This window comes from Anabrus simplex, chromosome 4 (genome assembly GCF_040414725.1).
Source record: "Anabrus simplex isolate iqAnaSimp1 chromosome 4, ASM4041472v1, whole genome shotgun sequence".
In the NCBI taxonomy this organism is placed as follows: domain Eukaryota; kingdom Metazoa; phylum Arthropoda; class Insecta; order Orthoptera; family Tettigoniidae; genus Anabrus; species Anabrus simplex.
The window spans coordinates 32,994,146-33,018,031 of NC_090268.1; the positions used below are offsets into that span (position 1 = coordinate 32,994,146).

Here is a 23,886-nt window from a genome sequence, read left to right on the forward strand (position 1 = left end):
AACTGGGTTATAGGTGCAGTACAAGTAGAATTATTTAGTACGTTCAATATTGATTGGCACTCCCTCTATAACTCCTGCAAAGTAGCAGTTTGAAATGTGTGGCGATGTATGCATGAAAATGGACTATAGTACTATCTACCATCACCAGATGGTATTACTGCTTCCCATACATGCTGCATTGCAGTACGCTGGTGGACGTCGATAAGACAACATGGAAGCAGACAAGCATGGGCAACGGTGGACAGTGTGGTTTCTCTCGAGGGAAGGAGTGACTGCTTCAGACATCCACAAGAAGTTAGTAGCCTCATGTGGGAAAACAGCACTAACCCGCAGTTCCTTGTTCTGTTGGTAGCAGAGTTCAGAGTCGGCAGGGACTGAGCTGAAAAATGCAAAAGCACTAGGCGTCCAGCAACTGCACTCAAACCAAACAATACCCAGTTTGTCAATGACTTGATAACAGGCCACAGGCGAATCACGTTTGATGAACTAAAGAAGGCAACAGGGTCTATCACGGGGAACCATCCACACCATCATCCATGAGGGTTTGAAGATGAAGAAGGTGTGTGCACAATGGGTGCAACAGTACAGTGCAGATCCAGCAGAGTTCTTTGAGTGTCTGGTCACCACTGACGAGTCATGGTTCTTCCATGAGACTCCAGGGGAAAAAAAAAAGCCAGTGTATGGAATGGAAGCATACTGGGAGCCCACGTCCCAAGACGCAATGACAGAGGCCATGTAGGGTAAGAAGTTAACCACCAATGATGAACTTTATGCAACTGTCCACCAGTCACACCGCGATAGCCCAAAACAATGGGTTGTTACGCAAATATGGAAGCTACCAAAATGATGGCAGAAGTGCACAGACATTGGTGGGGAATACCTGTAATATAATCTGTATTTGTTCAGTAAATGGTTCCTGTGAACACAAAAAAATTGTAGTAAAAATTATTTCTGAATGCCTCGAGTAATATTATTATTTTTAAAATATGGTCCAGTATGATCGACGGATGCATCTACGTATTAAGTTGAAGATCTACAGAACTATAGTGCATCCAGTCACCCTCTACGGGCAACAGCAAAGCGCGAGCAGGTTCTGCATGTGATGGAAATGCGAATGCTCTGGTGGTGTCTTGGACTACTGTGATTTGACTGCGCTATGAACAATGCCGTTCAACGAAGGTATTGACCCTGGTGGACAGAGACCATGTGGCAGACACATGAAGCAGTGGATGGATCGCTCAGGGAGTACATGGAGTATGTGGGTGTCACCCATGAAGATGCCTTGGATCGGACCAGATGGAGACAGATGTGCAGGCAAGCAGACCCCACAACAGTGCGGGAATAATGCTAGGAAGGAGAAAACTGCTGATCACCAGCAAACAGATGCCGATATCGGCAGACTACAAATACTGTATCAAGAATAAAAGTATTACTAGTACCTTAAGAGAGATATGGGAAATGTTATGCTTCTTGTCAGTTAACTTATTCCCACAAGATCAGATGCAAAAATCACCCAACATCATTTTTCATTCCCATTAGTGAGCAAAAATTAGAATGATAGTGTTTTCAAATCACCTGAAAATGATAAAGAAAACTTTGTGCATCGAGTCTGAGAAGATGAAGCATATATTATGGCACATAAACTTGGTATTATAATAACAATAACAACATCAATAATAATAATAATAATAATAATAATAATAATAATAATAATAATAATAATAATAATAATAATAATAATAATAATAATAATAATAATAATAATAATAACAACAATAATCAACAACAACAATCTAATTGGTTTACGTCCCACTAACTACTTTTATATTTTTTGGAGCTGACAGAATTTTGTCTGCAGGAGTTCTTTTATGTGTCGGTGAATTTACCAACAGTAGGCTGGTGTATTTGAGCACCTTCAAATACTATAGGGGTGAACCAGAATCAGTCTGCCAACTTGCTGTCAGAAAGCCAGCACACTACCATCTGAGTCAAGCAGCCTAGTGATATGAAAATGGTTATAGAAGACATGATGATGGTGACAATAATAAACCACTACAAAATGACAAAGTGCCATTTTCTTTATATGACTAACACTGGCCAAAGTCAAGTGCGAATATAAAATTGGGATAGATAACCATTTCCTTCAACGATGTCCTCTATTAAACCAAAACTACAGTAAGCTTCCAAGGGTATCGCAAGTCTCTGCAGTAAACTAGTTCCTATTTTTCTTGAGAAATGGAACTATACCCAAAGTTCAGTTGATAAGAAGAAACTCTCAAGCATATATATATTTTTAAATTTTAAAAATTGGAGCAGACTGGTACGTATCTTCAAAATATTACAAAATTATATATTAATAATTTTTCATGTCCTATCTTTGATCACCTTCCTTCATGCAATAACCATTAATACGCTGCTTGGGAATCACTTACTTTACAAAGAATGGTAAGATAGGATTTATTACTAGAAAATAAAAATGTAGTTTGGTTGGGCTTGCACAAGAAAGAGACAACAAAATTCTTACACAGTGAAGAGCCTAAAAAAAAATAACACAGAAAGAGTAAAACTCATCAGAGCAGATAAATGCAGAATAAATTCTAATATACACATATAAAATCTACTGAGGGTAACTTCTTTGTTCAAGAAAGCAGCATGTTTATTTTATCACAACCAATCTAACAGCCTTTTACTTTTAGTTGAATCTTCTAACAAACACGACCTGCTGATGGCAGAGACTCTTTCACGGTAGAATGCCGTAATTTTGCCCTGTTAAAGCTGCAGATGGAATCAAGTAGAGCTGACCTTTCTGGAGCCTGGCCTGATGACTGAATGACTGGAATTGGTGGTGGTGGAGGTGGTGAGGAACATTCAGTCAAACCTATGAAAGAAAAAACAGAAGAAAAAAAGAATATACAGCTAAAGGAATAAACAGAAAAATGTTTTCCTCTCAAAAGTGCCTGCAGTCAGTCTCATGTATCTGCTTGACATGATGATTACAGGAAAAAGAAATCTAAGGTAAACCAGATTTTTTTTTAAATCAGTCCTTAATAAATAAGGACCTTAAGTTTTGAAAGCCAGAAGTGCTAGATAAGAAACACAAAGTTTAAGAGCTCACTCTTAGCCCAATATATAATCAGTTGGTGTATCATTTGAGACAATTTTCATTATTTTGGCAATAAACATCAACATTATACTTGCACAAACATTTTGAACTGAACCGTATCCTTCTATAGTTAGTTTCTTAAGACAACATTAGGAATACATTCTTCTCCTGAAATCCACACAGTATTTACCACTTGTGGAGAATGGAGGAAGGAAACAAAGTAATACTAGTGAATTATATTTTGTATGAGGAATGGAATGTCATCCTAATGGTACCTAGGTCACAGATTTGATCCCAGCTAAGGAAGAATAACTTCAAGAGGGCAGAAAAACATTGCTATAATAAGATTCATTCTGTTATGAACTGGAAACAGAAACATTAGGTTGAAACTGATGCACATGCCACTACACGATTATCACTTTGAGTCACAATATACTGTATATGAAATGTGGCCAAATGCTGTAAAAGTAAGTAAATGTGTTTGACTAATTAATGAACATAGGTTTTCGTGGCTCATTGTATTAAAATAAAGAAATGAATATGCTAACTGGATTGAAGCCACTTATATACATTTAACAAAGCTGACCTTTCTGCCAAATTACACTGGCCTTTGTCAGGGCCTGTAAAGGTCTGCCTCTGACAGTAAGCAAAGAGATTCTTTGAAGGAACGTGGTAGTCATGATCATACTATCCACGGCGCCCCCCCGCCACTAACTGGACTCAGGGATCGTCGCACTGTGATGTGGTGGTTGGGACAGAAGTTACTGATTCACGGCCCTCTGTCAACGGTTTCTTGAGTGCGTTGCACTGTGCCATGTTGGTGTTATGCATGCATTTCTGGAGTGCAGGTCTCCATGTATTTGATAACTTGAAGCTGTCTTCCCTGTTGATGTTATTTTGGCTCAGCTCTATCTCTATGGCCTCCCTTACAAGTCAAGCATAGAAGTCTTTTACAGGAGCAATGGCCTTTGCCTGGTCTAAGAGAATTTCATGGTCTGTACCGTAGAACTGTTCTGCTGTGGCAGACTGGCTTATAGCATTTTACGTGAGGTTGAAAAAGTAACATTCTTGACTGACCTGATGTGTTCTTTCACCCTGGTGCTAACAAGCCTTTTTGTCATGTCAATAATGAGCTACCACAACCACATGGAACTTCATAGATGCCCGGTGTTTCAAAAGGTAGTTTTTCTTTGACTGATTGAAACAGGGATTTGAGCTTCCGGTCTGTGGTGAAAACAGGAATTATAATTATACTTCCTAAGAATGCGCCCTATTCTGTCAGTTATACCTGCCATGTAAGGAAGGAAGGAATACTTTTTTCTTATTTCTATTGTCCCGGTTTGTACTAACGCTGTTAGGCTCCTTGATCTCCACAGCTCATGCTATGTCTCCTGGCATAGAGCCATTTTTCTTCATGGATACTGTCAGTTCTCTTAATGCACTCGAGCAGTTATCAGCATCTGCAATCCCAGTAAATATGTTCGAAGGAGAGTTGCTATTTGGCAGCGGTGGTGGTGTGAGGACTTATGAAGGTTTCTTTCAGACTGAATAGGTTTCTTGTACATTGCATGACCTAGTGTATCATCATTCTTCTTGTATACTAACGCATCAAGAAAAGGTAATTTACCTTCATTTTCTACTTCCATTGTGAACTTGATCTTAGTGTTAATGGAATTTAGGTGCTCCAAAAATTCATTTAATGTTTCCCTTCCATGTGACCAGACCGAAAATGTGTCATCTACGTAACGATAGAAGCACTTAGGTTTCAGTGGCACTGTAGTTAATGTAGCAGACTCGAAGTGTTCCATAAGAATGTTTGCAGCCACTGGTGACAGCGGTGAACCCATTGCCGCTCCTTTTGTCTGTTCATAGTAATCCTCTTTGTAGTAGAAGTAAGTAGAAGTAGGAACATGAACGAAATATTCGTCTCAACCAGACGGACAAATCAGCAATAGCTGAGCACGCTCTATCATCGGGTCATGATGTCGTGTTCCAAAATGCTCAAGCTCTTACCCACACTAGACAATACAGGTCCAGGATTATACGGGAGCTGTGGAAATACGTAGAAATCCTAACAATTTCAACAGGGACACTGGCTATTAATTAAGTAATACGTGGTTGCCAGCCATTAAGGATTTACGTACGTAGTTCCTTTCCCTACCTCTTCACTATCGTTATTTCGTTTTGGTGTTTTCCAAATTCATACGTTCCTCATCGCCAGATGTTTCATTCCAGGTTTATGTCAAAGTCATACTTTCATATGTGTGTATACCTGTTATGTTATGCGACTCCCTCTCAGACTGATTCTGATGGTTCCGTCAGCTTCTGCTTCGAACGTTAGTGCAGTATCGCGTCCGCTGAGCCATCTGGTGATGAATAAACATACTGTTTCCACTTATAACATCTAAATTCAAACCTCATTCCTTGAGATGCCTTTCTGGTGAACAGTCGAGATTTTCTTCTCAAGACACAGAGCAAAGTTCTCTGCGAAACGTAAAGAATTTCACTTTATTTTCTCAACATGGCATAAGCCCTGTTGTTATACTTTATATAAACTTTATTTGAAACTAACATTTTTGCATATAACATTTTCCCCTCAAATTTGAAGCTCACCAATGTTAGTTTCAAGTTATGTAAAGTCATGGACATAGATTTTCTCACTGACATGAACATCAACATATTTTGTGTGTTTTAGCATAAAATATAAACATTTCCAACATCATTCTTTACCATCAGTGTTTTTAATTATAAGTGCTAATTTTTGCATTTTTTCCATTCTTTAGAAACAAAACATATACTAAACTTTTAATTAAAAATTAGACTTTAAGCTGGATTATGTTTGTAATTCCATGAACTAGCTATAAAAACATTAAGTATTAGAAGGTAGAATTCTTCTTTTAACCTTAGTTAAGTTTCAACGTACGTGCCACCGTTGAAAGATACGGATGCCTGTCCACTTCCTGGATTGTGTCTTCATTAGTAAGTGATTTCACGACTTTTACAGTATCCATAACTGGGGTACCACAAGAAAAATATGCACCACACTAGTAATCTCCATGAGATTATGTTCCTAATCCATATGTAGTCTATCGTGCGACAAATATTCGCTACCTTTACTGTATCACTCAACACAGAATGAATTTCTAACTTCTGAATGGAATGCAAAATACATGCAAAAACAGGTTTACTGGGTTATTCAGCAATACCAATGAAAACTGGAGATCAAAATTGAACTTTGCTTGTTTCCCAAAGGTGTAATTTACTTTCTAAAGTTCAGGAAATCAAGGCCATTTCCCATTTCCATGCAACTTTCCCCGACCTGCCTACTGTGGCAAGAACTCTAATCTGTGTTGGAAATCACGTTCCTTTCACAAGGGGTGACAAAGAACATTTTCAGGGCAAGGCAAAATGTGACAGTACTAAGTGGTTCAACCCTTGTCCCGTTTCTGTACGGGGTCGGGTATGACTTGAGATGAATCTGTCGTCGTGGGTTTTTATGACCGGATGTCTTTCCTGACATCAACCTCATCAGAGGAGTTAATGAGATGAAATGAATGACATGACATATGATAGTAGAAAAGTGAAACCAGGTGCCAGCACATAGCCTACTCCTGTTGAACAGCACCAAGGGGTGTGCTCAAGGCTTAACGTCTCCACCCAACGGACAAATCACCATCAACAGCGTCATATGATCTGACTGCAAATGAACACTACGGAGAGCTTTGGAATTCAATTCAGGCTTTTGGCACGCAATCTAGTGATTAGAAACTTTATACCACCATCTCCCCTAACCTACCGGCCAACATTCTGATGGCAAAAATGCTTTCAACCAACGGTACTCAAACCGGCTAACCATGGTGTCGGACCTTTAGGACTTCTATTAAAGAAACTATTTATTCTTTGATAGAGTTAGACAAGTCAATACAGGATCAAAGCAAATACCTATTATGTAACAAAGGCTTTTCAGTCTGTCAAACACATAGCAAATACAATGTAAATTAAAACACTAAAAGCATATCTGTAAAACACACACTAACATACAAAGAATGACATGTTTCGTTCTACAAGAACATCCTCAGATTCTATCAAATCACTTAAAATAAGCTTATATATGTACAGTATTGTTTACGTAGCGTAAACTTGTCAATGATAGAGAGATAAGTGATAACATGAAACAGTAATGACAAAAAATAAATTATATACAATTATAATTGTACAATTATAATATATTATAATATAGTGTTTGGTGACAACAGACTTAACATCGGCAGTCTAGATAAATACGTAAGTTTTTCACTATATTATAATTGTATATAATTTATTTTTTGTCATTACTGTTTCATGTTATCACTTATCTCTCTATCATTGACAAGTTTACGCTACGTAAACAATACTGTACATATATAAGCTTATTTTAAGTGATTTGATAGAATCTGAGGATGTTCTTGTAGAACGAAACATGTCATTCTTTGTATGTTAGTGTGTGTTTTACAGATATGCTTTTAGTGTTTTAATTTACATTGTATTTGCTATGTGTTTGACAGACTGAAAAGCCTTTGTTACATTTAACTAAGTCAACACTGGAAAACATGGCTTCATTTTTAACAAAATACCTATTATGGTTAAGTTTATCATCTTTTAGACTTCGACGCCTTAAAAATCATGGCCACCAGGCAGGCTGCTACTAAGTGGCAAGAGTGAAAATTTGTGATGTGATAAGTGAGGTATTTTTAAAAAGATTTAATACGATGTGCTAAATGAGAAATCATCTTAATGAGGAATGCACCAACGAGGTTTCACTGTATTTTATTGCATCTGGTTACACTATTGCCATTTGAAATAAGTATTCATGATACATAAAAGGTTAAGTTAGGTTATAGGCGATGCTGTTTGAATAAGAAAACTGAAACTTTTGCCACAGAAACCACTGGAGTGATACTACTCCAACTTTTCAGAATGAAACAGAACATACGTGTTCATGTTGTCTCGGAATTAGGAAAATAACTAACGAGTATGCCGTACTATGGAAATCTGCAAAAATGCAAGTTTTGAACAAACTGGTTGCCGTTATGTACTGATTTTAATGTGTGTAGGTTTCATCCCCAACTTTTACGAAAAACCGGATATAACGACAATCCGCTATAGCAAGTAAATTTTTCGCCGTTATGAATTCTCGCTATAACGAACTTCTACTGTGTTACTAATTTCAGGGTGAGACCCTCATTTAGTCTGATATGAAGTTAGTCATACAACCTCTTATTATAAAACTTCTATACCAATATAATACTACAACTGTGGGCAAAAAACAAGTACAAATTTGGATTGATAATAAAGAACTAGTCAAACAAGGAAGTCAATTAACATTCTCCTTATGGAAGAAACCATTTCTATTTAGTATCCAAAAATACACATTCTAAGAATTTCATTCTAAAGAAAGAAAGAAAGAAAGTACTAAACATCAAATAAGATACAGAAGTAGACAAAGAAAGAGATATAACACCTAATAGTAGTAATGCTAGAAAGGATGTTTACAATATTCACACATAACTGAACATTAAAACTGATTATGAGAGACGTCTGATAAAGAAATATGGAGAAGTTTGTACAAAGATATGTACAGAGATAGTTTGTAAAGTCTGAGATGAAACATGGCAAATGCACACAGTGTATTCATGTCAAATAGGATTTAGAGATACTAGGACTTAACTTCCCCTTCCTACAGATGAAGATAAGAAATAAGGAGGAAGAGGTGAATTTAAGAGAAAGCAGTATATTTAGAATTTGTCTTAAGTTGTTTTAAAATCAATTTCATTGTAAATTATGATCTGGCAACTCTTTTCCTTTATGTTAAGAAATATTTTCTCCAATAATATGACAACTGGTAATTTCACGATTGAAAAAGCCTAAAGAGCTTAAATGTTTTTAACATTTGCAATCAATGAAATTAAATGATGGTTTCCTTCTGGGTACTTAATCTTTGATATAAAGGCCAAAGGCAGGCATTTATACAAATGGAGGCTCATACCTCTCCTAGTGCACCGTCACTGCATTGTCCTCATAGGAGGCTTGCAGTGGCGTCTCAACAGCACACTAGCTGACAGCCTCTTGGAAAGGTGTACCAATCCAAATGATGAGCCCACTGCTATACTGGGGCAAAACGCTGGTAATTTCATGATTGAAAAGGCGTAAAAAGCTTAAATACTTTTAAATATGACAACTGTTTGCCAATATGAATCATATCGTGTATATAATAATGTTATTGATTTTTACGTCCTACCAACTACTTTTACAGTTTTTGGAGATGCTACGGTGCCGGAATTTTGTCCTGCAGGAGTTCTTTAACATGCCAGTAAATCTACGAACACAAGTCTGATGTATCTGAGCACAAGAGTTTAGCTCCTGAGGGAGCGATAATTTCGTGTTTTGCCGCAAAGCGCTGTAAGAAAATAATCGGAGCACTTCGGGAAACTTTGGTGTGGGAGCTTTAGTTTCAAGCTGTGGTACATAATGTCACGAGATTGCTGGTGCTGTGGATCTTGTAAACCGGGACGCTGTCTACAAGGTAACTAAAGGTTTCTGCAAGCGCGGTCTTCTCAAATATTAAAATGACAGAGGAGTGGCAGTTCAAATAGTTAAAAGAAATAAATTTCATTATGATTGAACTGTGATTACAACAGTATTTAAATGATATATTATTCAGGTCCACCTTTTCAATACAAACCTTGAAGCTTTGTACACTCAAGAATTCTAAACCTAACAACAACCTTCTTAATGATAATAGAAATTTCACTAGCACAATGATTCATTTTCATACACCGATTACTAATTTATGCAATGTTCCTTTGAATGATGAAGAAAATTCAATTCTAGCCAAAGGTCCTAATCACAACTGGCCTAATCTTAATATACTTAATACTGCTACCACCATGGTATTAGAATATGAACTAGCCATCAATAAATTACCGATCAAAAAACGGGATGAAATAAGGTTTGAAGTAAAACGAAAAATTACTAACATTCTTAACTCAAATAATAACAGCAATCCCACTAACTCTAATATCAATAAAGAATCAGTCATCGAACTGAAACGAATATGCGCTCTTAAAAAGAATATTTCTGATAATAATCTTATCGTCACAAAAGCTGACAAGGGCAATACAACGGTTATAATGGGAAGAAATGAATATATAGGTAAAACTAAAGAATTATTTTCTGAAAGTTCATTTACTGCAGTTAAAAAAGACCCTACTCAAAAAATCCAAAGCCTACTTAACCCAACTTTAAAGAATACTTTGTTCCTTTTAACTGATCAAGAAAAACCGAAATTAACTAGTACGAATCTATGCCTTCCCACTGCTAAAGTGGATGATACACAAGCCCGGCGTCCCCATTCGCCCGATCATCAATTATAGACCAAGCCCTCTATATAAGACATCTCAATTCATTCCAAAGTTTCTAAGAAGATATTATAATTTTTTATGTAAAAATATCTGTTAAAAATACTACAGAACTGACTGAGAATCTAAATAAGTTTAATATCCAACCTAATCATTCCTTTCAATCTTTCAACATTGTAAATATGTATCCTAGTATTCAAACATCTAAATTATACCCTATCATAAAAAGCAATTTAAGTAAATACAGCCACCTAAGTGCTTTAGAAATACAAGATTTATGTCCATCCTGAAATTAGTTTTAAATAATAACCGTTTTACTTTTGATGGTATTATCTATCAGCAAGAAGGTTTGGCCATGGGATCGCAAGCCTCAGGTATCTTAGCCGAAATTTATTTAGATTTTTTGGAACATACTAAGATTGATAACAATAATAACTTCAACAATATTCTTTTTTGGGCTAGATATGTGAATGATACTTTAGTAATCTTAGATGAGAGAACAACAGACGCTGCTACCACTCTTTTTAACTTCAACAATATTGACCCACAGATAAAATTTACACTCGAATCTGAAAATGAGCAAAGAATACATTTTTTAGACTTGACCATCATTAGACAACCAAACTCCTTAAAATACAATACTTTCAGAAAAGCTACCCAAACGGCTTCTACTATTCGTCAAGATTCTTCACATCCCCAACTCCATAAACGAGCGGCATATAATGGTATGGTTCATCAAGCCTTTACTGTACCAATGCCCGAAAGTGATCTTAAAAAAGAATTGAACAATATTTGTATGATTGCTAAACTTAATTGATACAATAGTTATTTCATTGAAAGTATTATCAACAAATACAAACATCGCCTCTTAACCACTCTGCAAAAAGAAAAACCCAAAGTTACTTATTTTCTACCTTCACGTTCAATGAAGATATTTATAAAGTCACTAACGTTTTTCAACAACATGATGTTAAAATAGCCTTCAGAACCATCAATAACAATGCAACCATCTTACACAATTCAACTTCTATTAATAAGACTGACTGCTTTTCAAAATCAGGAGTATATAGGATAAAATGCAACAGCTGTAATTTTACTTATGGTGGACAGACAGGAAGGAGCTTCAACATAAGATACTTAGAACATGTCAATGCCTTGAAATACAATAAATTTTCTGCAGCAGGACAACACATGAACGATTACAATCATAAGTTTACTGACATTAAGCATGATATGGAAATACTCAAAGTTATGAATAAAGGACCCCTTAACACAGCAGAGAACTGCTTTATACATTTGGACCAATATTTTAATCCAAATTACAATCTTAATTACATTTCCAAAAAAACGAATATTATATTTGACCTGGTCATTCACATTTTCAGAAACACAAAATCAAATAGTCAAGGTCTGATTTTTCGTTCTATTTACAGTACTTTACTTAGGCAATCTTCTGTATTCTCGCATCCCTCAGCCCCGCCTTGATAACCTCCTCCCCCGTCCCACCCCTCTGCTCTCTCCGCTTCCCTTCCTTCCTCTTTCCTATCTTTCTCCCTGCACCTCCTTCACATTCACTTCGTTTGATCCTCACCCACTCCACTCTTCATTCATGCTTCATTTCCAGCTCCGCTCAGCTTGTTACAATGCGAAATATTTCCCATATGGCATATTTATCTATTTATATTTTTCCCCCTAACTTAACTCTTTCTATCCTAGCTGTCATTTATTCAATGTCAACTGTACGGTCCGCACTGAACTGCAAAATCCAACCACCTTTCTTTACTATTATGTATTAAGCCTCCACGCGCAACAATCTTCATCCTTCAAGATTCTAAAAACAGAAAAGACTTTCTAACATCATGCTTCACATCCATGTGTACTGAATTTATGAACATCTTGACTTCAGCTCAGTTGATCTTTAAATGAAAAGCAGCATCTTTAAGAGCCAGCCAATACTGATATCCTTAACCAGCAATTTAAGGATCTCTTTCTTAAACAACTTTTTTAATGTTGCACGGCGCACTGGATTTTTTATGAATCCCTATCATAGAGCTATTTTTAACATAGTGCAGCGCATCTCTTAATTTCTTATCTTAATATCTTATATGGTATGTACATTTTTAAGACCTTTGTGTCTTTACATTGTTTAATTTCTTTGATGCATTTGTGTTTGGTTTTCTTTAGGCTGATGATGACCTACTGTTAGGTCGAAAATAGTCCCTGAACGCATATGTAATTTAAAACATTGTACAATTTGTATTGAAGAGGAAACAATTTGTATTGAAAAGGTGGACCTCAATAATATATTATTTAAATACTATTGGTTCAAATAGTGCTGCTAGATGTCACGCTATCCCTCCATTCATCAGCACGATTGCAATAGCATTACGAGAATAATTTGCATGAAGAAACACTCTTATTTCATCATCTTTATATCATCACCACCACCACCACCACCACCACCACCACCACCACCACCACCACCACTTCACTGGATTCTTTCAAGATGTAGGCAACTCGGAATGCCTGCTTTGCTGTAGAGACAAAGTCTCGGTTCGCTCCAAGGTCTCGGACTCCCCAGAAAAGCACATTAGAAAGATTTAAAAACTGGGTTTTGAGATAAGTGATATTTATATGAGATTTAATAAAGAAAAAATGAATGTATCACACAGTAATTCAAGAAGAGCTCATACGAGTCAGGTTGTTGTGACTGGAAAGTTCACGTCCTAGTGGAAATGACAATACTCCATCTATACATATATAAAATAACATATTCTGACTGACTGCCTGACTGATTCATCATCTGATGCAGATGCTGATTCCCATAGGAAACCTGAAATATTTGTCCCAAATGAGTAAATTTATAACACTAATATAGTTGGTCCGTTATTGGACATTATAAATTTTCCAGCTCATTCCTGGTTGCCAGCGTTTCACCCCAGTGTGCTAAGTTGGGCTCATCAGTTGGTAAACAGCACACCTACCAAGATGCATGGTAATGAGACAAAGTCTCTCATAGTGGATTGGCACTGCTGGTGGCTCCGAGTAGCCTATGCAGTGGCCTCCACGATATGCACTAGCCATGCGCCTTGGAAGGTGTGCAATTTACCAACTGATGAGCGAAATGCTGGCAACCAGGAATGAGTTAGCTGGAAAGAAAAAAAAAATTATAATGTCCAACAACGGACCAACTACCGTATATTAGTATTATGATTAATCATCGTAAAGCCAAAATACTGCACATAAAGAAATTAAATTTTGGGGATACATTTATATTAGAGTGTAGGTGCTCACTAAGGGAGGATTTTTTAATATTCCAGCGCTAAGGGCGGTGAATTGTTTTAATGAGTATATCTATATCTCAAAAGCTTACTAGTTTACAGATGAGAAAGTTGGTACTTGGAATCTCCTTTAAAAATAAACACGTATATTTTTGTTTGTAGAAAAGGGGGATGATATAAGATGAAAAAGGGATTGAATACTTTCTTTTTTTTAAGTTGTTTTACATCGCACCAACACAGACAGGTCTTATGGCAACAATGGGACAGGAAGGAGCTAGGAGTGGGAAGGAAGCAGTCGTGGCCTTAACACGTTCCCTGCGGCAGTGAATTTCGATGACTTAATGTTACGTCGTATCGGCCCACCGGTGACCCGATGCTGCCTTTAGTTATTATCGGTTCGGGTCACCGGTGACCTGACGAATTTGACTTTGTTTACTCCCTAGTATTAAATCCTAAACAATGCAAGTGCACTTGTTGTGTGCGTTATTGTTGAGGAGACATTCCAGTGTATTTATCTGTGCGACAGTGTTCCGATTCAACAATTGCGTGAAACAGAAATGACCCCGGAAATAATTGGGTCACCGGTGGGCCGATCAAAACTAGCAGTATGCCACGATCCTTCACTTCAATTGGAACACTATGTTGCCATTAGTTAACAGAAATTCGTAACTAGGACGTAGTTACTTACTTCGCAATTATGGGAAATTCGCACCGACGGATAAGAGTAACATGTTTCGGGGCACATGGTGACCCGAACCGCACGGAACATGATATAGGCCCACCCCAATGCTGTCCTAAGCCTCTTTCTTTTCCGTGCCACCGGTGTGTCAGAATGTGAAAGCTCCATACCTAAAAAAGGACTTGAAATTGCTTGTAAATATTATATACGGAAGATAGTAAATATGTCAATAACTATTCCAATAACTCCAATAACCTCTATTGGCTTTCCTAAGAGCAATGTAGAAAGCAGATATCAGAAGGGTGGTACTCCTTAAACAACAATCTACTATCTGCGGGCAGCAACACTCTATTCTTCATTCACCGTAACCGCGCTAAGCGATTCCCGCGTAAAAATATAGGTCAGACAACAATCGGGACTCAGGGTGACCCGAAGCGATATGAATGGAAGATGAAAAAAACTTCCTTCGGGTCACCGGTGGGCCGATCAAAACTAGCAGTATGCCTCGATCCTTTGCTTCAATTGGAACACTATGTTGCCATTAGTTAACGGAAATTCGTAACTAGGACGTAGTTACTTACTTCGCAATTCTGGGAAGTTCGCACCGACGGATAAGAGTAACATGTTTCGGGGCACATGGTGACCCGAACCGCACGGAACGTGTTAATTAGGTACAGCCCTAGCTTTTGCCTGGTGTGAAAATGGGAAACCACGGACAACCTTCTTCAGGGCTGCTGATAGTGGGGCTCGAACCCACTAACTCCCGAATACTGGATACTGGCCGCAATTAAGCGACTGCAGCTATTGAGCTCGGTGAATACCTTTTATGAGGATACATCTCAAAAACTAAAGATGTAACAGACATGAAGATTGGTATTTGGGATCTCCTTTAAAAATAAAGAAACACTTTTTTGGGGAGGAAAAACTACTTGGAAGCGGGGGTGGGGAGCAGGAGTGACAAAGGGGATGAATTTTTAAAACGACTATACAGTATTTCTCAAAAACGTAACATGTTACAGACTTGAAAACTGGTATTTGGAATCCCCTGTAAAAGTAAAGAAACATACATAATTTGTTTTTGGAAATTCTGCTTAAGAGGAAGTAAAAAAAAAAAAGGGTGGCTAATTTTTAAAATGATATATTCACAGTTTATCTCAAAAACTAAACATGTTACAGAAGTTTAATCTCTTTTTAGAATAAAAGAACAATGTATTTGGGGTGTGGGGGGTGGGAATCAACTTAAGTGCAGGGCGTGAAAAAGGAGTTGAATTATTTTTATGAATATGCTTATGTCTCAAAAGATGTTTCAGTCATGAAATTAAAAATAAACACATATTTTTTTTTGTTTTCGGAAATTCCACTTAAAGGTGGGAGGGAGGGGAGTAAAGAGAAGTGAAAAAGACTGAATTATTTTTTACGATGATACTTATTTCTCAATAAGTGAAGATGTTACAAACATGAAAACTGGTATTTGAAATCTGCTTTAAATAAAAATGTATTTTATTATTTTTGGAAAATCCACTTCAGAGGAGTTGAATTCTTTTTATGAGGATACTTATGTCTCAAAAGATGTTTTAGTTGTGAAATTAAAAATAAAGAAACACATTTTTTTTGTTTTCAGAAAAACCACTTAATGGAGGGGGGTGGGTGAAATGAAGTGAAAAAGATTGATTTCTTTTTTATGATGATACTTGTATCTCAATAAGTGAACATGTTACACACATGAAAATTAGTATTTGTAATCTCCTTTAAAATTAAAGGAACACGTATTTTATTGTTTTCGGAAAATCCACTTCAGGGGGGTTAAGAGGACAATAATGGGTGAATTCGTTTGATGGGGATACTTATATCTCAAAAACGGATGTTGTAGATGTAATAATTGGTATTTGGAATCTCCTTTAAGATGTTATAGACATGGAAATTGGTATTTGGAATCTTCTTTTTTTTTTTTTTTTTTTTAATAAAAGAAAGAAATGCATCTTTTTTTTTTTTAACTTGAGAGAGGGCTTTTCTTCGTGTGGACTGTTCTATGCCGCATTATCCGGAGTTAACTCTGCCAGTAGCCTGGTCATCTTAGTCCTAAAAGGCAATACCACAAACATGGTTTGCAAAGAGGTGCTGGGGTAAATGAAACTCAAGTTTTCAGTGAGATTTTATATCTTAGGAATTTTCAGAAAATGTCTTAGTGCAGTAGCGAAGAATGGTTACTTTTATCAAGTTACGAAACCCACGCGAGAAAAGCTGCGGGTACAGCTAGTAGTGTATATATATTTACAATTGGCTTTACGTTGCACCGACACAGATAGGTCTTACGCTTACGATGGGATAGGAAAGGGCTAGGAGTGGAAAGGAAGCGGCCTTGGCTTAATTAAGGTACAGCCCCGGCACTTGCCTTGTGTGGAAATGGAATACCACGGAAAACCATCTTCAGTGCTGCCGACAGTGGGATTTGAACTCCCGAATGCAAGCTGACAACTCCGCACCCCTAACCGCATTGCTCCCTTGACAAATTACATTTACCTTCCCTACTGAGCTACGCGGCAGCAAACTGCCCGAAGTTTCCCAAAGTGCTCCGATTAGTTTCTTACAGCGCTATGTGGCGATACACAAAACTATTGCTCCCTCAGGAGCTAGACTCTCGTTATCTGAGCACTTTCAAATACCACCAGACTGCATCAAGATTGGACCTGCAAAGTTGGGCTTAGAAAGCCAGCAATCTACTGTCTGAGCTATTCAGCTCAGCATACCATTTATATCACATAACTTAAACAATCTGACCATATAATTTATAACATATTAAAAAAAAAAAATTCATTCTGTATGAAATTCATTTTTTTATTTCAGCATTTGTTGTTATGGATGAAGACTTCAAATTCATCTTTCAATAGCCCTACAGCATAATATATTACACCCAATCCTTAGAGCAGCTGTTTATACTAAAAGATCTCTTTAACAACACTTGTCTGAAGGGATCAGAAAGTGCTCAGAATAAATTCACAAAACTTGTAAAATATTGTCAAGCTTTTCAGAATGTAGAAAAATCTTCACAAAAACTTTATCTCATATATTTCATTTTACAGACATCTCTCTTTCTACTCAGTATCACTAATCAAGCCACCAGTATGAAACACAGATTTTGAACAAACTGAAAAATAATATTGAACAGTTACAAATTAAAAAGAAAACTGTATGCAATGCAGAAACATCTCAAATGCAAACATGCAGGAATACTGCAAACAGGTTTATATTTTGACAAATTAACCTTATACTTCTTGTATGTTCCACATCAGCTTCTCAGGCCTACAAAGAAAGAATAGCAACCAATGGTGAAATAGAAAAGTTTATTTTCAATCATAAATATATTTTAACCCAAAGTTTTATACAAAAGTGTGAATTTGTTCCTCTAACACAAAATGAAGGGAAGATTCTGTACATCATGACCAAAAGTGTGCAAAATGGGCAAGGCAGAGAGGTGCAATTTAGACAGGAGATGGGATAACTTTAAACTTTTCATATTGCATCCTTGGATCCTCTTCATTGCAGCACATTCTTAACAAAATATGTCACATTCTAGGTATTAAAAAATGATGTTAACAGATTTTCAATTTATGCATATACAGTAAGATCCACATTCCAAACTAGATTATAAATCTAGAAGTGAAAGGGTAACTGAACATGAGAAACTGCAAATAATTCAAAGGTTAATTTTCCTTTTAATTTTTTAAAATTGATGCTTCAAAATCATTATAGTCAGCATCAACTCAGGTCCTAAGCAGTCCCTTTCATGGTACACCGAAAGTCAATTCAAGAACCGAGAAAAATATCCTTCCACATGTGAGCACATCCTCTTTTTCCCCTTCTCCATCTCAGTTCTCTTGCTGAACCTGGCGGGTAATATAAACGGCTTTTATGAAACACGTATAACATCAAAGACACCGCTTAGGACTTGAGTTGACTCACTCAGAGTATAGGTGTGGTAATGGTGGCAATTGTTTTGAAGTTTAACTAAGCAATCATCCCCTCATTTAGAGAGATGATTAATACTATACAAGAGGAAGACTGCACATACCATACTAAAAGAAAGAGATATTTAAAGAGTATTCAAAAAATTAATATTAGCAAATTGAACACACTTGTGCATGCTTTCAGTAAAATGAGATGACTTTGGGAGGAGGTGGGTGGGGTTGGGTTGCCAAATCTTTTAGGAGTTCAATAAACGGGCATGCCTCTACTTATTTTTCAGAACTCTTGAAGGCAATAGAGCCTCGAATGCACTGGCAAGAGGTTACCAACATGTGGAGTTTTCACTTAAATTAACTGTGTCAATGAAATATAACTATTTGGTACTGGTGCATGCGGCGTATGGATTTTAGTGCCAGGAGTGTCAGAAGTCAAGTTCGGCTCGCCAGATGCAGGTCTTTTCATTTGACACCTGTAGGCGACCTGTAAGTCTTGAGGAGGATGAAATGATGATGAAGACGACACAAACACCCAGCCCTAGTGCCAGCGGCATTAACCAATTATAGTTAAAATTCCCAACTCTGTCGGGAATCTCACCCGAGACCCCTGTGACCAAAGGCCAGCTTGCTAACCATTTAGCTATGAAGCCGGATGCTTTCAGAGCCAATGTCAACTGACAAACGTTGATGTTTTTCTGGGATATTAGGCCATGCTGACAATTTTAATATGTCATCTTTTCAACTACTCTTTGGTTGTACTTGTCAAGATAAAATCACATGGGCTAGTGGGCATCTGTACTTTTATAGCAATTTCATTGACCACCCCTCAATTCAAACCATGCTCTGAAGTGGAAGTTATTAAATATTATACTATCATGCACAGAAACCCACCACCTAGCAACTACATCCCTGATTTAGAGTTAAGCATCACTGATCACTGGAATGTTAAAAGAAAAGTAGCTCTACTGCCTCCATGTGTTAAGTTATTATGGGTGTACTATCTATTTCACCTAAAACACCAAGAAAATGGCATACTTCATAAGTCAAGATCATCTTTTGACATACTTCTACTGAATGAAATTACAGTGAAAATTGTCCTACTTCAATTAGTGACATTTTTCCAAGAAACCATTCAAAACCCCACACGAACAGTATATTTTGTACCACTCCTTTCAACCTATGACTGGGCATTTTCTTGGTCTGACCTCTTTTAGACAAAACATTTCCAGGGTTGTATCTACTGTACCAGTATACTATACTTTGGTCAGAAATTTCCAAAATTAGTATTTGTGTGTCAGCCATGGACATGATAAGAAGAAAAAACAATTTTTAAATTTCCATCATGTCTGTCTGTACGTACATAAGTGCATCACATGAAAATTACTATTTATTTAGCGTATGATTCTACAGTTGGCAATTGACTAAGTAAAAGTTCTTAACAGAAAAAAAAATACAATTAACTCTATATACATAAAAAATATATACAAAGTCCAGATTAAGGAGGTTAATGTGGAGGTCGTTCAGTCCCTTATAGATGAATGTCCAGTTCTTCCAACCAAGAGAGTGCCTCAGGGGTCACTCGATGAATGTCCTCGATGGAACCAGCAAAAGCTCGCATAGGGCAGTCCTTCAGAATGAGCACGATGGTTTGCACTTCAGCACCACAGTCACAAGTTGGAGAGTCTTTCCAGCCCCACTGATGCAGAGCAGAAGCACTTCTTCCAATTCCGCAGCATATCCTGTTGAGTGTGGTCCAGGTGGAGCGAGGAAGGATGAACCCAGGCAACTTTGTAGTTGGATCCCTGATGTTGACAATACCGTGAGGGTGTGATTGAGATGATTCATACTTCCATATTTCATCAGACTTAAAATGTGAATTAACTAATTCCTTTGCCATCTTCCAGGCAGGTTTCCATGATTTGAGTCTCGTTACGCCATTTTCACCTGTATCCTGGTCCGACTCGTTGGCTGAATGGTCAGCGTAATGGCCTTCAGTTCAGAGGGTCCCGGGTTCAATTACCGGCCGGGTCGGGTATTTTAACCTTTAACATCCCTGCAACTCACATACCACACATAACACTATCCTCCACCACAATAGCATGCAGTTACCTACAAATGGCAGATGCTGCCCACCCTCATCGGAGGGTCTGCCTTACAAGGGCTGCACTCGGCTAGAAATAGCCACACGAAATGATTATACCTGTATCCTGATGTATTGGGAGGTAACTGTTTTTCACTATCCTGGTCCACAGCCTAACAAGGGTGCTTTGCCGTCTGATGTGAGGAGGCTAAATGTTGCTCAGTAATGGTAACCACTGAATAGGAGTGAAGCACAGAGTACCAGATATAATTCTCATTGTGTGGTGCAGTTGGACATCAACCAGACTAGTGTGGGAGCTATTGAGCCATACAGAGGAACAATATTCAGCCGGTGAATATACTATTGCTAGAGCAGTTGTTCATAGTGTACACGCATCTGCGTCCCAAGAAGTACCAGCTAGTCTACCCAGCAAGTTGTTACAGCTTTCATGCTTAGCAGCCAGTTTCTCAAGATAGCGTTGATAGGTTAAGGACTTGTCTAAAGTTACACCCAGATATTTTGGGTTGGTATTACACTGTAGTGTGTGGTTTCCGAACCTGATAGTAGGTTGTTAGTTTGCCAGCCTATTATTTAGGTGGAACGTAGCTACCTGTGTCTTTAGTGGACTAGGTTTCAGGTGCCATTTTTTGAAACAATCACCCATCTTGTCAAGGTCTTGGAATAGAATGTCTCCTGCCTCATTGAAGTCTGTTCATTGTATGGTGAGGGTGATATCATCAGCACAGATGAACTTAGAAGATACGGTTTCTGGGAGATCATGGATAAGTTGAAGAGAATGGGAGACAAGACTGATCCCTGGGGCAAGCCTCTAGTTTATGGAATCTACCATGGGCATGTTCTGTATGATTTTGGAAAAATCTGTTAATGAGCATCTTTTTTACCAGGGTGAAAATTTTAGACATGATACTGCCCTGACGAGTTTCAGGAGAATGCCTTCTTTCCAAACAATGACAAAAGCAGCCGTGAGATCAAGGAACACGGATAGATTTTTGATTTTCCTCTCAAATCCTGTTTCAAGGAAGGAAGTCAAAGTGAGAACCTGATCATCGCAGTCTCGATCATGCCGGAAACCAGCTTGCTCAAGTTGAATAAGGTGTTCAATTCCAGGAGCTATTCTATTGAAGATCAGTCTTTCTAGAAGCTTATATGTAACAATTAGTAGAGCTGTGGGTCTATAGCTTTGAGGTGATTAGGGAAATGACAGGTGTAAGACATAGACATAAGCCTGGAGTGAAACATCTGGTGACGAGGAACGTACAAATTTGGAAAAAACACCGAGATGAAATAACAAATGTGAAGGGGCAGGGAAGGGAACTACCTACATAAATTCTTAATGGCTGGCAACCAAGCATTACTTAATTGATAGCCGTGTCCCTGTTGAAATTGCTAGGATTTCTATGTATTTCCACAGCTTCCCGTATAATCCTGGACCTGTGGTGTCTAGTGTGGGTAAGAGCTCGAGCATCTTGGAACATGACATCATGACCCGACGATAGAGCGTGCTCAGCTATTGCCGATTTGTCACGTTGGTTGAGACGAATATTATGTTCATGTTCTTTGATACGGGTACCAATGGACCGGCATGTTTGGCCGATGTATACTTTGCCGCACGTACAGGGAATTTTGTATACCCCAGGATGTAAAAGTGGGGACAATTTGTCCTTGGTTTTACTCAGACTGTGAGCAATTTTAGTGGCGGTGCCAAACACAGTTTTTTAAACTGTGTTTGCGGAGGACCTTGGCAATTCGATCTGTGGTGTTGTGGATGTAAGGCAAGTTGGCAGTTCCCTTCACTTCTTCCTTCTGTGAGATTTGCTTGGTAGTTTCTCTGGGATGCAGGGCTCTATGAATTTGCAAATCGCTGTAACCATTACCCTTAAACGCGACTTTGAGCGTGTCCATCTCCATCTGGATATGTGATGGCTCACAAATTCGTCTCGCCCTCTTGGTGAGTTGGAATAATAACAGTAAGTTATTTGTTAAACTTGGTGAGTGTCGTGAGGATGACTTGTTTTTGTGCTGGATGGTGGTGAGAATCTGCATGAAGACAGCGATTTGTGTGGGTAGGCTTACGATAGACAGTATGTCCTAAGGAGCTGTCCGGTTTCTTTCTTACTAGAACATCCAAGAAAGGAAGGCATCCGTCCGACTCCATCTCCATAGTGAATTTTATTGACGGATGCTGCTGATTTAGGTGGTCTAGAAATAGATGGAGTTTCTCAGGACCTTCTGTCCAGATCACAAATACATCATCAACATACCTCCACCATATCATAGGCTTGATGGGCGCCGAAGCAATAGCCTCCTCCTCAAAATGCTCCGTAAAGAAATTAGCTACTACGAGCAAAAATGGACTTCCCATAGCCACTCCATCCGTCTGTTCATAAAAATTCCCACCCCACAAGAAATAGCTGAATGTCATGCAGTGGTAAAATAGCTTAGTAATGTCCTCAGGGATCAGGTGTTCAATGAGAGACATGACCTAATCAATCGGCACTTTAGTGAACAAGGACTCCACATCGAAACTCACCAAAAGTGCATTAGGTTGAAGGGTTATGGTTGACAGCTTGTTGACGAAATACCAAGAGTCCCTGAAGTATGATTCAGTACGACCTATGTGTGGCTGAAGCAATTTGCTTAGGTATTTAGCCAGAGCATACATAGGAGAACCTATTGCACTAACAATACGTCTGAGGGGATCATCTTTCTTATGGATCTTAGGCAGTCCATATAATCTAGGTGGCACTGCATCCCCCGGGGACAGATGTTTAGCCTCCTCTTTTGGAATTGATGATTGCCTTAAGAGCTTCGCGGTGGCGTTGGACACACGAGTGGTGGGGTCACGTGAGCTCAGTCTGTAGGAAGGCTCTGACACTATAACCGATATCTTATTCTTACAGTCGTCAGTGTCCACAACCACTGTCGCATTACCCTTATCAGCTCAGAGAATGGTCTCAGTTCGGAATCATCTCTAAGTTCCTTCAGAGCTCTCCTTTCGCCTCTTGTTAAATTGGGCGCCGGTACAACAGCGGACCTTATGAGTCTCACACATTTCTGTCTTAACTCCTCAGCCTCATCCGTAGGTAGTTTGTGGATGGCTGCCTCAACGGAAGTAATTAACTCCTCAGTTGGAATTTTAGAGGGAGCGACAGCGAAATTAAGACCCCTAGCTAGAACTGCCATTTGGTTCTCATCTAAGGATTTCTTGGAAAGATTGACGACAGTTTTACTAGCACCTGGGTTCGTGCGAGAGACCGCCTGTTTCTGAGCTAGACGGAGGAACTTAGATTTCTGTCTGAATAACACCTGGTTGAATTTTTGTTCAGCCTGTATAGCAGTAATGCGATCGAAAGTCAACCACAATTC

General features: G+C 38.2%; 1 protein-coding gene across 1 annotated transcript in view; it reads right to left on the reverse strand.

Moving 5' to 3' along the window:
- Nucleotides 1–2,282: 2,282 nt before the first annotated feature.
- Nucleotides 2,283–23,886, reverse strand: part of LOC136872370 (PX domain-containing protein kinase-like protein) — a 103,850-nt gene continuing 82,246 nt past the window's right edge. Inside the window, exon 10 of the mRNA XM_067146180.2 lies at nucleotides 2,283–2,878. Coding sequence (XP_067002281.2) covers nucleotides 2,706–2,878 — 173 coding nt within the window. The 3' untranslated portion in view covers nucleotides 2,283–2,705. The remainder of the gene's footprint in view (nucleotides 2,879–23,886) is intronic.